The sequence below is a fragment of the Myxine glutinosa genome, chromosome 2 (genome assembly GCF_964187855.1).
Source record: "Myxine glutinosa chromosome 2, kmMyxGlut1.1, whole genome shotgun sequence".
Lineage (NCBI taxonomy): Eukaryota > Metazoa > Chordata > Myxini > Myxiniformes > Myxinidae > Myxine > Myxine glutinosa.
The window spans coordinates 63,238,768-63,256,753 of record NC_136262.1 but is presented as its reverse complement, the minus strand read 5'-3'; the positions used below and the strand labels follow the sequence as shown (position 1 = coordinate 63,256,753).

Sequence of the window (17,986 nt, the reverse complement as noted above, 5' to 3'; positions counted from 1 at the left end):
GGGATATGCTCTACCGAGTGTCATTCTAGTTATTATACTTACACTGTATTTTGGGCAAATATGAAAGAAAATTTTGAGCAGTTAGAACAAATAACAATTTGTTTTGTACCAGGTGGTTTTAATCAGGGAGGTTAATCAAAGGTTTGTTGTGCTTTAGTGTATTTTTGTCTAGTTTTCAGAAGATAAAATCATTTTATCAGTCTGTAAGTTCAAAAGGATGCCTGATCAACTGATCTATTCTTTCATTAGACTCATTATGCTCAGTATAATAATGTTACATCTACTGCAAGTGTTAGATCCACTCATATTGGCTGCACGCAGTCAAGGTGATATCTATCTCGTATTTTCAATTGGTAAACGTGCTAAAATAATCAAATAAACAAGCATTCTGAGTATTGCGCTGCAATACATGTCCCCTACCAAAGTTCAAAATGCCATAACTTTGTCAAAAATGATCGAATATGCAAATTTATGCACGGTTGATGCTGGTTTTCAAACTTGATCTGAGGTATGCTGAGACACATGTGTGTCACGCCTCGCCTCATTGATAAGCCCGCAAGGTCGCTCCATGGAGCAGCCTGCACGTATTGCACTGTGTGAATTATATAAATTATTACCAACTCACGGTCTGAGGTACTAGCGATTCAAGAGATATCCATTTTTAAAATAGTTTTCGTTTAATTAACGATATCTGCCAAACCACGTGCCCTATCGCAAATTCCAAAAAGACATTTTAGTAGACTGACATGCTGAACAGATCTGTGAAGTTTCCCCTCGATTGGATCAAAAATGAGGGAGGGGCTCGGTTTTAAAGGTTCATGCTTAAAAACGTCATAACTCTGAAACCATCAGTAATTTAATATATTTTTCGGTTCACGATCAATGATCGATGTGTATATATATGTTGCTCGGCTTGGCTCCACCCCTCCCGAAAGCACGCGCTGTGTCGCGCTGTTGACGTTCGCGAGACGAGGCTGAGGGCGCGTGGTGCGGCTTGAGGAGAACTCGAGAATAAACAAGAGATACCCATTTAAAAATATATATTTTCGTTGAATTAACGATATCTGCCAAACCACGTGCCCTATCGCAAATTCCAAAATGACATTTTAGTAGACTGACATCCTGAACAGATCTGTGAAGTTTACCCTCGATTGGATCAAAAATGAGGGAGGAGCTCGGTTTTAAAGGTTCATGCTTAAAAACGTCATAATTCTGAAACCATGTGACGCATGACGTCATGCTCGTTGACTTTTTTTGTTCGTCATGGGTATGCGATTCTGCCTGCAAAGATTGGCCTCGATCTGTTCAGCCGTTGCAGAGAAAAAGGGGTTTTCGTGTTTTCACGAAAAACAATATGGCGGCCGAACCACGTGACCTGTGACGTCATAATTACCATTAAAATATTCTACAGACCGAGTCCATCATATGGTGAAAATTTGATCTCAATCGGTCCTATTATTGCAGAGAAATTGGTTTTTAAAGGAAATTAAAACTTAAAATGGCACTGAGTTAAGGATCATCAGAATTATCAGAACTAGGGCATGCCCGTACTATATATAAGCTAGGACGTGCCCGTACGTGGGTGCCCGTTCCTTGCAAAAAAAAAAAAACTGCAAAAAAAAAAAAACTGCAAAAAAAAAAAAAACTGCAAAAAAAAAACAATGGTTTGGTCCATTCGCAACGACCACAGAACCCCCCCCCCCCCTCTATTTACATGAATGGTTTGGTCCATTCGCAAAGCCAAAGCGAACGACCACAGAACCCCCCCCTCTATTTACATGAATGGTTTGGTCCATTCGCAAAGCCAAAGCGAACGACCACAGAACCCCCCCCCCTCTATTTACATGAATGGTTTGGTCCATTCGCAACGGCAAAGCGAACGGCGAACGGCTAAATCGCCATAGCTCGGTAAGTACTTGTCCGATTAATTTCAAACCTTGAAAAGGCACATCCTCGGGTCCCCAGCAATATACCTGGCAAGTTTCAAGTATATCGGACCGGTAGTTGTCGAGAAACAGCGGTCACAGACAAACGTACAGACGTACAGACGTACAAACGTACAGAGATTACTGGAATTATAGATAGATTACCAAAGTTCAAAGTGCCATAACTTTGTCAAAAATGATCGAAACGTCGTGAAGTTCGAACTTGACCTGTAACTTATCATGAGGAAACCATGTACCAAGGTTGAAATCATTAGCGTTAAGAGTTTAGAAAAAAAAGTCCGGAAAACTGTTCTTTGTGTGACGGACTGATAGACTGACGGACTGACGGACGGAGCGACGGCGTGCAAACCTATAGTCCCCTCCGGTGTACACCGGTAGGGGACTAATAAAAATCATTGGTGGAAAAAAGGCCCAGATTGTCAAATCTGAAAATTCTCGATTTTCTCGAGGGGCTTATGCTAATGTAAGAGCTAGAATACAAATTATACAAACACATGCAAATAAGTACAAGAAATAACACAAGACTTAACTTCAGACAAACAGCCACTGAGCTTGGCGGAAGTGACATAATATCCCAGGAAGTGACACAATATCCCAGAGCACTTTGAATACTAGCTCGGATCTGTTTAAAATATATCTGTACTTGCATGCACAGCTTTACTGTAAAACTGTCATATTTTCACCATTGTGCCTTCTATCCCACATTGGATGGATGCATCAAGGCAGTAAGTTGACCAACCACGATCACATGCTATTCATACTCAGCCATGGAGACTCAATATATCAACCAATGAAGTTTATTAAAACGATTGAATGCTGGTGTTCCTTTGAGGTGCAATCATTTTTCAGAGTAAAGGTGTAAATGATCGTAAACTGTAAATGCTTACCCACTAAAATGATAACTTTATCTGTTTATAATAATTTGGTCTCCAACCTACGCTTACCAGACATCCTGCTCTTATGGTGCAGGAACAAGAAGGAAAAGATGTCTGGGTCTCTGATAAGAAAGCTTGTATAATTATTTTATACCTTCATTAGATATTCAAATTAAAATAGGAGAGCCGGTTTAGTCTTTACAAATTAATTATTTGTAATTTCATAAATATCAATTGTGAGCCTTTCATGTTGTCTTTTTTCATGTCTTTTAAAACTTTGATCTGAAAGCCCCTGTGTTATGTTCATGATATTTTGTTCTGTAGAGTCTTCTAGTTGTCTTTCGTGATTCCGACTGTGTTGAATTTTTGGAGGTTTTACTTACCCAATGGATATTACTTTAGCAAAGCATACATTAAAAGTATTCTAAATAATCATGTATTATAATTATAATAATGTATATAATAACATGTACTCATGACAGTGTTTCAGCTTTCAAATCATGGCTCTGTTAATAACGTACCAAAACCAGCTGTAAGGAATATTCGTTTTTCTTGATGTACGTAATCTTGTAGACTTCTTTTTGAAGTTTCAAACTGTATTCCTTTGAAATGATTTTTCAATGATGTCATTGATCCAATAATGCTACGGCAGGTTCAAGATGCTGATTTCAAATTCTGCAGTGATAAAAAATTCAACGTCCTTGCAAAGTATGTAGTTCTTAAAGCATCAGCCTGACATGTGCAAGAGCGGCACAGCCAGTTACAAGCAGAATGGGGTTGGTTCAAGCACACTCTTCTTCAAATGAAATCCAGCATACCAGATAATGTCAAATTAAGTAACAAAAACAAAAGAAAACAATAAAATCTGGGGATACTACTCAATGGTCTTTGGAACAACTGATGCAAATGAAAACCTCATTTGACCAGCTTAGGTAGAAATTGCTGAAGTGTGTCTTACATTCCCCATGTGCAATGCATGGCCCAAACGTGGAGCCACGAGTGCACTGAAAAGGAACAACATAAGACTACATAAATTACAAAACAGAACTAAAATGACACTTGGTAGACAGCATACCTCAACCAAGCTGAACAGTTAATGTTTTGTATCCCACTGATAGGCCGGATCTGGATACTGACCTGAACCAAAATGTCATCGCCTTATTTTATCTATATTTTTTATTAATCTAATCGGCTTGTTATTTTATAGAATTTTAAAAATCCCCCTATCCGGATCCTGATCTTCACCCAAATTGATTCACTTTGTCCTTGTCAGACGCCCAACCTGACCACCAAGTTTCGTCTGAATCTGTTCTTAACTTTTTGAAATATCGTGCCATATATCGTGTTTGACCCTATATTTCAACGATGAAGATTCACTTTGAAAATGCTAATATCCAGATCCGGATCCAGACCTTCACCAAAAGCTAATCAATTTGTCCTTATCAGTTATCACACACCCAATGTGTCGACCAGGTTTCATCTGAATCCATCAATAACGGTTTGAAATATTGTGCTGTATGTAGTTTTTGGCCCTATCTCTCAATGGTGAAGAATCACTTTTAAAATGATAGTATCCGGATCCAGATATTCTCCAAAATCTAATCAATTTGTCCATGTCACACACCTGACGTGTCGACCAAGTTTCATCCAAATCCGTCAATAACTTTTTGAGATATCGTGCTCACAGATAGACAAACAAACAAACAAACAGACAAACATGCATGAAAACATAACTAACCTCTGCCCACTTTCGGTGGAAGGGCTGGTGTTGGCTTAACAGTTAATGAGGCAGGCTTAAGATCTTCAGGTCTTGAATTCAAGCCCTTGTTATGCCATTGAAATAACACCATACGGATTGACTCAGCTCGTCATCTTACCAAGGGCGGCAAAATGAGGACCAGGTGACTGGGGTAACAAGCGATTCGAGTATCCCGTGTCAGAGTGGCGACCCATCTAGGATTGTACTCCTTAGCCAATGAAACTGTGTCGGCAGTTCTATGCACCTCATGGCATGAAAGGAATGGTTATTATTATTATTTACCTTCGGTGCCGGTGGTAATAATAATAGGTCTTTTGAGCTTGGCAACTTTTATGCTAAACAGCTAATTATAGTAGATTGGTACAGCAAGAGACAAGGGTATAGCAATAGAAACGACAGAATATCAGGCTGCTCAAATAGTCCAATTTTTTGAAACACCCTGTACTAGCTCTGTGCCATTCTGTGGGACAGTGTGTTAGTAAATATCTTCGACGAAAACAATCATCCAAAGCTGGGGTTGATGTTTTTCACATTTCTTAAATGTCAACATTACATGCTGCTGTTTTTGGGGGTGGTCTGCAATTATCTCTACATCTTCAAACTTGATGATGCACACCCAGCCCTACCATGGTCAATGTTTGATTGCACCGTGTTTATACAGGGCCAGCAAGGTGTGGGAATCGCAGCACCGGCAAGCATGGGAAAAGGTCGTCGAATAACGGCTACGTTCAGTGTACCTACGGGTGGTCAACCGAGGGGAGAGCGGTTACGCTGTGTGGCACACAGCACTGCTGGTGCAACTCTCTCCAACTTTGCTTCTCTCATTGTCCGTGGTAAGTCCCTACAACACAGCACTGCCATCACTCATGGTATTGTCATAATTATCATGATTATAATTTGTATTTTAATCTTCTTTATAAATTTCTGCCATTGTCATGATTATAAACATGACCATTTATTAAATTATTTAAAAACAATTTTTTTTGGTCATTTCTATCCACTCTCCTTGTCATATTCATCTGCATTTAATTTATTTCAATTATTGAGCCATTTGTCGAAACACGGCCAACCAAGGCCAAACTTTCATAAAGTCTCAGTTGCCTCCAAAACTTGACGTCCTGTTCCATATGTGATTTCAGCAAATTATTTTCAAACAATGCAGATATTTCATCCAGAAACACCTCAAGGATGGTAATGCTTGATGTAGCATAAAGCCTCTGCCAAGTGCGCTGGAAGGAATCACATTACACGTACCGGTTACGAAACAATCATACTCAATATGACCGTCTGTCAGCATATTCCACCAACACAGCATGGCACAAACCAGCTGAAAGAAAAGGCCGCAAATTTCACGTGACACTTTTTGTTCCCCAATGCTTTGGATTCTGTTATTTCATACGCTTCTTCCAGGTGAGTGCTTATTGTTCCTGTCGAGGTAAAAACCCAATTAAAAACATCATTTTTTTTCAAAATACAAAAGCTGAACAGAAATTTTCCAGAATAGGTCAGTTGCTAAAGAAATTGTGCTTTATCTTTGGCCTTCAGACGGCATTACAGGAATGTAGAAAATTGTATGGAGAATAACGGCGGTATCTGCGGTGCTGTGTTGGTTACTCTCAGCAAAACAGTGCAAAGGAAAACTGCTGTTTTTTGGAGGGGGTGTATGGAAATTCAAGGCTCGTGGAAGAGCTAGAACAAAGAATGGATCAGGATGCAAAAGAACAAAAGGAACAGCAGAAAGAGAAGTGGAAACACCAACAGCAAGGCTGAAGGACAAAATAGCCCGATTTGGCCAAACAAGGGATGTGGGCAAGAATGGAAGGTAGGGAAGATGCAGGTAGTGGACAAGATTTGAGACATTTGGGGCAGGAGCAAATTCACAGGAAGAAAAAAAACTGGGAAAAAAAAATTGGGGGAGGTGGAGGAGGGTTAATGAGGGGAGAAAAGATCATAGTTTTGGATTGGAGACGATCTGAGATGGCGGTGAACAGTTGCCTTGAATATCTGGAGGGAGGAATGCGATTTGAAGAGGATGTGGGAGTTGGTTCCACAAGTGTGAAAAAATAGAACGAATTAGTGAAGGTGAGCAGTTGTGTTAAGGACTTCCCAGTTTTACAGATCAACGTCCTTCATAAAAGAAACTCCTCTCAGCCAAATGATGCTTCATAATCAGCTCTTTGGACACTGGCAGATCTTTACATGAAAAATACCCGTCTTTGCGAAGCACGTAGCGATAAATCATCTGCCGAACTGTTCAAATTAGGGCACCTTTTGGAATACTTCAGACTGTTCTTTCATTATTTTCTGCAGAAGAAACGCTGTTCCTCAACTAGTCATTTATGACATCATTTTGAGTCTATAACGAACATGGCGTGTTTGCATCACAAGGAATCAGTCATGAGTGATGTGTGCGCTGAATGCCCACTTGATAGTAATGCATGTGGGCAGCTGTCACGCGGAGAACCGACGGCCCCACTGTATAATTTATTTATCTTCTGCTGAATAAGGGTTGCAAGGCACACGCCTGACAAATTGATGTATGCCTCTTCCTCTTCACAGCCCATTTGATGAGGCACTAAAATGGAGGAACGCCTTTTCCTATGGCGCCTTCCTTCAGGACATTTTCACTGACAGACTTTCTTGGCCTTACAATAATTTGTGGTAATGAATGGGTATGCAAGGTGGTGTTAGAATCTGCCAAACACTACTTTGGAAAAGATTTCGAAGGAGACTTAAGTTTAAAAGTTTTGAGGCTCAGGTTTTTTGTTGTGATACCAGATGTTCTTGTTATGTCCCTGGCCTCTGTAGATTCCAAGGAAAAAGGTCCTTACTTGCACGTGCTTAGTCATGGATAATAATACCGAGTCGTTATCTGACTTCAATTCCAGACTTAGATTGTTAATTTAATATGAATAAAAAGCCTAACGCTATTGAAATGACAAAATTTTTGCCTGGTGATGTGAGCTAATTCAGCGGAATTACCGATGCGTATGGAACTGGGTTATAGCGTGCCTCCATCGGCACCTTGTGTTTTGTTCTGGCTTATTTGTATTCAGCTTGGCACGATGGGGGTGGCTGGCTGCATTGCATTACAAAAGCCCCCCTGGAACCTTTTAATGTTTCGTCAGCCCAAGATTGCTTTCTCATTGATCTTGCTCCAAAATGAGGGCCTCATGTGGTAATGTGAATGCAAACTGAGTTAACGTTATTAATTTCTCCAATATAATGTTCTTTGGTCTATGTGATGCTGAGTTGCATCTCATTTTCTGTTGGTGAGTCTCTGTATTCATTGCAATTATAGTGTGAGTGAAGGAGTCGGTTCCTGGGGAAATGGTATCAGGCGATCGGGTCGATTTGTAGCAACAATGGGTTAAATAGTCTTCGTGAAGGCTAGTGTTGGTCTCCATTGACAGTACAATGGATTTTACCATAAGAGTATGGTTAATGGCTTACTGCCATGGGAATGGAGTTACAGCCAGAATATTGAGTGTTAGGCCTTCATCAAAGCAAAAGAGCCTATTCCTATGACAAAGGGTTAATTCTTTAAATGTCAGCTGTCACACCTCACTTCCACTTGTTGGTTAACGTACTTTTGCCAGTTTTCAGTTTATAAAAATTGTTATTCACAGAAGTCTCAAGCACTTCTCCAGCTTCCTATGTTGCATTACTGGTATATTCTCCACCAGCAGAAAGTTTTGGTTTTGATAAGTTTGCAAACTCGACTTTGATGGCTGGGTCTAGGTTCCACAACAACCAGGCATGGCATGCTGTGGAGGTCTTCTGTGAGTCTAATCTTCTGTGAGTCTGTGAGTCTTCTGATCTAATCAGTAAACATCCCAATACAGATCTCTGCAAATGGTACATACTTCCCCCTGGACCTGGTCAAGGGCAATTTTCCCTCCAGCCTCTCTTGGTCATTTGAGCATGTTCTTGTGAAAGTCCAAATCCCTCAACCTGTTCCTCTGCCACCAACTCTGTCTGTACTGTCTTTCCCTCGTGGTCCCCATGTGCTGTCTTTCCCTCGTGGTCCCCATGTGCTGTCTTTCCCTCGCGGTCTCCATGTGCTGTCTTTCCCTCGTGGTCCCCATGTGCTGTCTTTCCCTCGTGGTCCCCATGTGCTGTCTTTCCCTCGCGGTCCCCATGTGCTGTCTTTCCCTCGTGGTCCTCATGTGCTGTCTTTCCCTTGTGGTCCCTCTGTACTGTCTTTCCCTCGTGGTCCCCATGTACTGTCTTTCCCTCGCGGTCCCCATGTGCTGTCTTTCCCTCGTGGTCCCCATGTGCTGTCTTTCCCTCATGGTCCCCATGTGCTGTCTTTCCCTCGTGGTCCCCATGTGCTTTCTTTCCCTCGTGGTCCCCATGTGCTGTCTTTCCCTCGTGGTCCCCATGTGCTGTCTTTCCCTCGCGGTCCCCATGTGCTGTCTTTCCCTCACGGTCCCCCTGTACTGTCTTTCCCTCGCGGTCCCCATGTGCTGTCTTTCCCTCGTGGTCCCCCTGTACTGTCTTTCCCTCGCGGTCCCCATGTGCTGTCTTTCCCTCGCGGTCCCCCTGTGCTGTCTTTCCCTCGCGGTCCCCCTGTGCTGTCTTTCCCTCGCGGTCCCCCTGTGCTGTCTTTCCCTCGCGGTCCCCATGTGCTGTCTTTCCCTCGCGGTCCCCATGTGCTGTCTTTCCCTCGCGGTCCCCATGTGCTGTCTTTCCCTCGCGGTCCCCATGTGCTGTCTTTCCCTCGTGGTCCCCATGTGCTGTCTTTCCCTCACGGTCCCCATGTGCTGTCTTTGTCTTTCCCTCGTGGTCCCCCTGTGCTGTCTTTCCCTCACGGTTGTCAGCTCTTTCACGAGCCTCGATTCAGTATAGAAAAAAAAACAAAAAAAAAAACGGATAATTCACTCAGGCAAACTGGCCAGAACTAAAACCTACCTTATTTCTGAAAAGCTGGTCTTCATTCACCTTTGCACCGAAGAGGTGCTTCCTTAAAATCCCACTTTCTGTCGTGAACATATTTATCCGATGTCCTATACAGTTATACTGTCCATCCTGTTGGTCCTGAAACACAAAGTGATGAGACCTTGTTGTTGTTATTGAGCAGCTTTCGGTACATTTTTCAGTGTGAAATGGTGAACCTGAACGATAGCAATCTTAGGCCATTTCACAAAGTCTGTAACAAGTGCATATCCATCCTCAGGCAAGCCAGAAAACAACATCATACCTATATTGTGCTGAACTCACCAACTTGTCTCCTTCTTTAAAGCCAATGTGGTGTCTAGTTAAGTCTATGTCCAGCACATGTTCCCCATCCATCCAGTTCCTTAACCATGTAAACTTCAGCTACAACAAGGCTAAAAGTATTAACTCGCTGTTCACCTCCAAAACTCATGCGCTCAAGGCCTCTCTGTGCCAACCTTACTCCTCTGCTCCCACTGATTCCTGGACACTGTGAGAAACCCCAAGAAGGTTGAGAACTTCTGACCAGCCTCGACTCTTCCTCTATGATGGGCCCAGGCAGCATAATGACCCCTTTCCTCAAATCCTGCACTGCTGCTCTCGCTTCTCAACTGTCTGCTCTCTTCAACTTGTGTCATATGCCTTAGATTATCTCCAATCTGCTTGGAAGACAGTCAACATTACTCTTTAATTTTTTTTTCTTTCTTTCCTTCCTCCTTTGCACATGAATTGTGCAAAAACAGATCCATCGAACCACAGGCCACTTTCAATTGGAAGCGGTTTTGAATCCATCATTGCAGCCAACTTAATATTTTCTCTTGTATGGGCTGATCTTGTATCATCAGATTGGATTCCATCCTGATCACTCAACTTTGGACAAGCCATTGCTTCTCTGTCAACAGTGGATGTAAATAAACAGGTCAGGCCAGTGACGCTGGACATATCAGGGGCTTTCGATATTGTTTGGCACCCAGTCTGCTTGCCAATATTTCTGTCTGTAGCATCCAATGCCACCTTGATTCCTGGCTCACTGTCTTTCTCTATGCACATAATCAGCACGTCACTCTGCATGGCAACCTCACCCCCAGACTGGAGTGCCCAAACGTAGCCTACCATCGAGAGCTGTGCTTTATTCCTAATCTGATGCCAATGACTTCCCTGATGCATGAGAAAATCCTTTTTCCACCTTGCTGATGATTCCACGTGATGCTGTATGGTACCCAATTCCAAAAAGAGATTGGCAGCAGCTGAATCCCTTGCAACAGATCTCGAGGGGTTATGATACTTTTCTGGGACATAGAACATGGCATTCAATCCAGACAATTATCAAATGCACAACTTTTCTCTCTAGAAGAATTGTCTCATCTATATACTTCCTTGATCAGCCATTGGAAGTGTCATATCACTTTGATCTGGCACTTTGCACACCTAGTGGCTTTATGTTGCACCTCTGAAAGCTGAACTTTTAACGGCGGCCACCTGTCAGCCTTTGGGTAAAGTGCCACAGACCACTATCGGCCTTTCTCTGCTCAGGTGTGCTACACCATCGGCTCGCTTTCACCAGGCTGAGACTGCCTCACCTCCACCTCCACACTTGCCAACTGCATGTTGTTACGGAGTCCTCAATGATCTCCTGGTCTCGGTAACCTCCGAACCCCGAGAGGAACCCCGGCAGAAAAACATGTTACCCTGTGTTGAAAATCAACAGTGAAACCACACCAATGATTATAAATGACCAAAATTGTATTAGAAATCACACACAGGAATAACGGTACAACAAATGGCATGCAAAGGAATTAGTGGCAAGCCAAGGCAATTTCGAGTGCACTCGATATATATCTTATTGCTTATGATGGTAACTCACTGCTCCCAGTGAAGGAAAAAGGACACTCCTCAATGTCTCTGTAACCTTTTCCAAGGCGAATGTGATTCGCTCCAGCTAGTGTCAGAGCGAGGTCGAATCGAGACCCGCACTCCATGGATGCTGATGAGGTGTAGGCGTAACGTAGGAAAAACATAGCAGGTCACGTGGTCCGAAACCAGAGGCAAACTCGATGTGCCCATTCACATTTCAATCAGCGAACGGCAGCGTACTCTTCAAACGCAGCGTTTGCGCACCCACATCCCCGACAGACGACAGGATGCAGAGAAAAGCAAACGCTTAGCAAGAACCTTTTCGGTGAGCGAAGCGTGAGGTTCAAAATGGCCGATGGCTCGTACTTGAGTCGAGGTGACCAGGCGAGGATTCGTCTCGAATCTCAGCACCCAAAACTTGACTACGCAGATTTCACACTCCCAGCGATAACTCCTACCACAGGATGCCCTTTCAGGGAAGTCAAAATTCCTTCGTGACCTTCGTTAGACCTTCCTCGTTACAGAGCTCGACGTCACGCGTCTTGTCCGAATTTCCTCGCCACGCCACTTCCTCTTCACCTCCTTGCCTTCCGGTTCGATTTCCTGTTTCACTTACAGTTATCCTTTTTAACTTTTGATAACCGTTTGTGAATAATAAACCTTTTGAAAATAATAATAATACATAATATCAGAAACATGTCCAGTGGGTGAAAACCACCCCAGCGGAAGTGACGAATCCGTAACACTTAACCCCCCCCCCCCCCCCTCAAGAAAGAAAGTTTGAACACAGCGAAAACTTTATTTGCATGCAAACTCTTTACACAAACAAAAATAAGCTCACAACCCAAATCACCAATTCCCGTGAGCAACAATATTATCAACATCTCAAAAATAAAGCAACAAAATTTCACACAACCCACAGAGATTTCTAAAGTTAATTCACTCTGGACAAAGCATCAGCAACGACATTGTCCCTGCCCTTTACATGTTCAATTTCCCAAATGGACTCCTGCAAAGCCAAACTCAATCTCATCCCCCTCTGATTTAACGTTTCGTTTCTTTTGAAAGAAGGTTAAGGGGTAGTAATCCAAAATCCCAAGTCAAGCAAAACTACAACACTTTTCCCGGGAGGCCGAGCTGAAAGCCTGGTTCCATGATGGTTTGGGTGTTGAGGCCTGGAAGTATTCACTACATGGACGCCTTTAGGAACGTGGAGTTCACGGTTAGTCCGTGCAGGAAAGTTCACTACATGGACGCCTTTAGGAACGTTCATGGTTAATCCGTGTAGGAATCTTGGCTCGGCGGCTCCGCAGCATTCAGTGCTTCAACTTTTCCGAAATTTCATAATAATTACTACTCTGACAATCCTTCCTTTGGGAGCTGCCGTAACTCTGGGAGCCTCCATAATAATATTGATTGTGGCCACCACCAAAACTACTACTCCGTGGTCCTCTTCTGTAGCTCCCACGACACCTATGAAATGCCTTCCCTACTGTTATGGTCCGACCCTCCAACTCCTTGCTATTCAGATCCTTTTCTGCATCTCTGGCGTCCTTTGAGTTTTCAAACGTGACAAAGCCAAACCCTCCTGACTTTTGTGTCTCCCTGTCTTTTATCAGCAACACTTCCAAAAGCGGTCCATATTTGCTGAAGGCAGACTCCAGAACATCTTCCTTTGTTTTGAAGTTCAGTCCACCTACAAATAACTTGCTAAATCTGTCGCCATCCCTAACTGGTGTGGTGTTATTTTCCCTACTGGGCTTTTTAACAACCATCGGGTTACCATAAACTTGACCACTGGCCAAATCATTCCCGATAACAACAGATACTCCCTCTACAGGAAGAGTGGCTTGTAAACCTATGGTGACCGGTCCTGACACCACATCGGACTCCAACTGGATGGCATGAAGTGGAGCTCTAACACAGCCACCAATCCCCTGTAAACGAACACTATCACCAGTTGCTGTCTCCTCTGACAATGGCAAGATGCCTTCAAGCATTAAAGATTGATGTGCTCCAGTGTCCCTCAATACCCTAACAGGTTTCTGGGTAGTCGGGTCTCCATCCAGTGACACCAACCCCTCTGAAATAAATGGTTGGTAACTCTTTTGAGGGCCATTTCTCACATTGGCCATTGCATTCGGAGTTGTACTAGTCGAACTCCGCTCCTGATTTTCCTTTCCCAGAGCATAACAGTGGGACATCAAGTGTCCAGGTTTATGGCAAAAAGCGCAAGTAGGCCCGGAGAAGAATCTTGTGGTTTGTCTCGAGCCCCCCGTAGGATAAGTCTGCCTTGGAACTGGTGCCTTCAGATTTCTAGAAGTCGTGGTATCAGAGTGGTCCTCATAGTCATCGCGAGGTCGCCCCCATGAAGTTTCGTTCTCAGCCCCTGATGTACCATAGCTCCCCTGGCTAGGTCTCGGCGAGAAGTTATGTTTGTGGAACCCCATCCTGTGGGTTAAGGCATAGTCATCAGCCATGGCTGCTGCCTCATACAGCTTTGGTACTTTCCTTTCCTCCAGATGAACTTTAATGTCCTCGTGGACACACTGTTGGAATTCCTCCACCAGGATCAATTGTCGCAGTAGTTCGAAGTCTTTCCCAACTCCTTTTGAATCACACCACCGATCAAACATGGTTTCTTGCATTCTGGCAAACTCCACATGGGTCTCACTCTCCCTCTTCCTGGCGTTCCGGAATTTTTGCCGGTAAGCTTCAGGGACCAATTCATAGGCCTTGAGAATGGTTTTCTTCACTATCTCATAATCTGCACATTGCTCAATCGGTAAAGCCGAATAAATATCTTGAGCTTTACCCACCAGAACACTTTGCACTAATATGGTCCAGGACTCCTCAGGCCATTTTAGCATTCGAGCCACTTTCTCAAAGTGTCAAAAAAACTTGGCTACCTCCTTTTCATTGAAGAGTGGAACCATCCTAACATGTCTGCCAACATCCCAGGTGTTCTGGCTAGGTGTCGAACCAGTCAGCATGGATGGTACCTCTCCCCGTTCCCTTATTAACTCCAGCTCATTGACTTTAATTTCCTGCTGATGTGCCAATTCACGGTCCTTTACCTCCCTTTCGGCTTTTCTCTCCTCTGCTTCGAGTTCCCTTGCAGCTATCCTTTCCTCTGCTTTTTTGTCTTCTCACCTTTCCTCGAGTTCTCTTGCAGCTCTCCTTTCCTCTGCTTTTTTCTCTTCTAACCTTTCCTGGAGTTCTCTTTCCTGTACTTTTAACCTTTCCTGGAGTTCTGTTGCAACTCTCCTTTCCTCTGCTTTGATCCTTTCTTGGCTCTACAATTGCATCTCCATTTTCTGGAGCTCCACATTTTCTTGTTCTTCTGGTAACCAATCCAAGGCTACCTCTCTCCATGTTCCTAGTTCCACCATAGATTGTATAACCACTATCTGCATCTCTGTTTTCTTCATTTTAGCTCGGACCTCCAAGCTAAAATGTTTGCCCAATATCAAGAGTTCCGATTTTAGTAACGCTCGGAACTGTGCCTCACTAGGGGTCGCTGTAAACTTCTCTGTGTCAAACTCCATGGTGGCTATCCGTTAACACCTGATAACCTTCACACAAATTAAAAAAGAAAATTGTTTCTTGAAAAATTTGGGAATGCTTTAAAAATTCCCAAAATTTGGAAAATTTTGGAATGCTAGGGAATTCTTTCCCGGACTAAATTTAAGGAATTTAATATCCCGGACGAGCCCCCAATTTCTGTTACGGAGTCCTCAATGATCTCCTGGTCTCGGTAACCTCCGAACCCCGAGAGGAACGCCGGCAGAAAAATATGTTACCCTGTTTTGAAAATCAATAGTGAAACCACACCAATGATTATAAATGACCAAAATTGTATTAGAAATCACACACAGGAATAACGGTACAACAAATGGCATGCAAAGGAATTAGTGGCAAGCCAAGGCAATTTCGAGTGCACTCGATATATATCTTATTGCTTATGATGGTAACTCACTGCTCCCAGTGAAGGAAAAAGGACACTCCTCAATGTCTCTGTAACCTTTTCCAAGGCGAAGGTGATTCGCTCCAGCTAGTGTCAGAGCGAGGTCGAATCGAGACCCGTACTCCGTGGATGCTGACGAGACGTAGGCGTAACGTAGGAAAAACGTAGCAGGTCACGTGGTCCGAAACCAGAGGCAAACTCGATGTGCCCGTTCAGAGTTCAATCAGCGAACCGCAGCGTACTCTTCAAACGCAGCGTTTGCGCACACACATCCCCGACAGACGACAGGATGCAGAGAAAAGCAAACGCTTAGCAAGAACCTTTTCGGTGAGCGAAGCGTGAGGTTCAAAATGGCCGACGGCTCGTACTTGAGTCAAGGCGACCAAGCGAGGATTCGTCTCGAATCTCAGTGCCCAAAACTTGACTACACAGATTTCACACTCCCAGCGATAACTCCTACCGCAGGGTGTCCTTTCAGGGAAGTCAAAATTCCTTCGCGACTTTCGTTAGACCTTGCTCGTTACAGAGCTCGACGTCACGCGTCTTGTCCGAATTTCCTCGCCACGCCGCTTCCTCTTCACCTCCTTGTCTTCCGGTTCGGTTTCCTGTTTCACTTTCAGTTATCCTTTTTAACTTTTGATAACCATTCGTCAATAATAAACCTTTTGAAAATAATAATAATACATAATATCAGAAACATGTCCAGTGGGTGAAAACCACCCCAGTGGAAGTGACGAATCCGTAACAATGTGCTAGTCATGTGTATAACTAGCTGGGTCCTCCATCTCTGCTTACTGCAACGTTGGATGCCTGCTTTATGCCTCTCCAGCTCTACCTCTTCACTCTTAAAGTTTCCTCCACTTTTCTCTTTGTCGGTACTCCCTGTTTTACAAACTCTACTTTTGCATTTCTTAATGTTCTCGTTTGTTCTTAAATATTTACATATCCTGTTTGGGATTATATGCCTTTATTCTTTATCACCGTTCTTTTATATCGCTCATTTTTCTTTCATGCTTTTGCATTTGACTCCATTCATTTTTTTCTACTTTTTATTAGTCCCCTACCAGCTTCACCGGATGGGGGATAAAGGAGGACTATAGGTTTGCTCACCGTCTGTCCAACCATCCCACCTGTGGTTTTCCAGACTTTCCGCCCTTGCCCTTTAACATATTCAACTGAAACTTGGTACATGGCTTTATTATGGTAAGTTACAGCACTAGCTCGAGTTTCAGGGTGTTTCGTAAATTTTTCAGTTATGCCCTTGTTAGACTTACAAAAGATCACAGCCTTAGGGCACATTAATTGCAAAGCAATTCTCCCTCTTGTTGCTCATGCCAAGGCTGAAGGCCGAGCGCATGAGTATTTTGAAGATCCCGTCTATGCTAATGTGTGTGTTTGTCGGCAGAATAACTTACAATAATGGCAGTTGGAATGCCAAATTTGGTACAGAGCTTCATATTGCGAATGTTTCAGATGAGTTCAATTTTGAGTTCACAAGAAAATTTTTGAAATGAAATGTACTCATACCAGGGCCATAGGTTAGCACTTGAGTACTATATTGGATAATCACATCTGTGTGTAGAATATCAAGCTCTGTGCCAAACCCTGGTGAAACAGACAAACACACAGATGTGTTGAATGCAATACTCACATGCTGAAAAAATACAGGAAGCCCATCGATAGAGTATGTGGGCACAAAGAGCTCAGGAGATTCCAGTTCAGAGGAAGAGGTGATTTTTCACAGGTCAGGCAATCTATATTCAGATCTACAGCATCTGTGACCAAGGACCAGAAACAGCTGACCAGGGTGAACAAGTCAAACTCAGAAACCAGAGTAAATGAGAGGACTGTCGAGCAAAAAGTGATAGTTTAAAAAAATGTACCAACATATTAGTGTACACATTCGCTGAGGTGTCATCTTCCCATCCTCAGGAGGGTTAGTGGTGTAAAAGGAGCCAAAGGTATTTTTTGCCCGTGACCTGTCCACCGGTATCCCGATAACCTATGCAAAATTTGAGATAAATTGGCTATGCAGTTTCGAGCTTGAAGTTAGAGGCCTTTCGTAGTAAAATCAACCATTAATAGCCAAAACAAAAAATTTTAATACAAGTAATACATAACAAACTAAAACTGCCTGAGAATGAACAGAATGGAAGAAATTGCAGAGTTTGGAAGAAATTCAGTTCTAAAATGTTTGTTATAGTACATCACATCACAATACAACAATGACTTATTTGAAGATAAATTAACATAATGTCAGCATCTTCCCCGAGTGCATTGTAGTTATCATTATTTTTATTGATTAATAATTGTTGTATACATTTTTCTTTTTCTGGACTGGATGGTTCAAAGTACTACCTTGTTACATTCTCGGTGTTCCTCTCGTGCTGCAGAAGTTTACTGAGAACTGTTTGAACCATGTGCAAGTCTCTCGACATTTTACGTGTCATCTTCGAAAACATCATAAGCCACAGCCCCAGGTCTGTTCCCAATTTTATCAGTTTTATACCAAATCTATAAAATTCCAACTATTATCGGAGATTGTCGTGAGACGAAGCACCTCAACTGTTTCACCCGCTCCATAATCCACGAAAACCTCACTGTTGTTAAACCTCGTGTAATGCCGTCATCACAACGGCTTGTTTTC

General features: G+C 43.1%; 1 protein-coding gene across 1 annotated transcript in view; it reads left to right on the top strand.

The window, feature by feature from the left end:
* Positions 1 to 17,986, top strand: part of PTPRK (protein tyrosine phosphatase receptor type K) — a 455,725-nt gene that overhangs the window by 71,573 nt on the left and 366,166 nt on the right. The window contains exon 5 of the mRNA XM_078772597.1: positions 5,242 to 5,413. Coding sequence (XP_078628723.1) covers positions 5,242 to 5,413 — 172 coding nt within the window. The remainder of the gene's footprint in view (positions 1 to 5,241; positions 5,414 to 17,986) is intronic.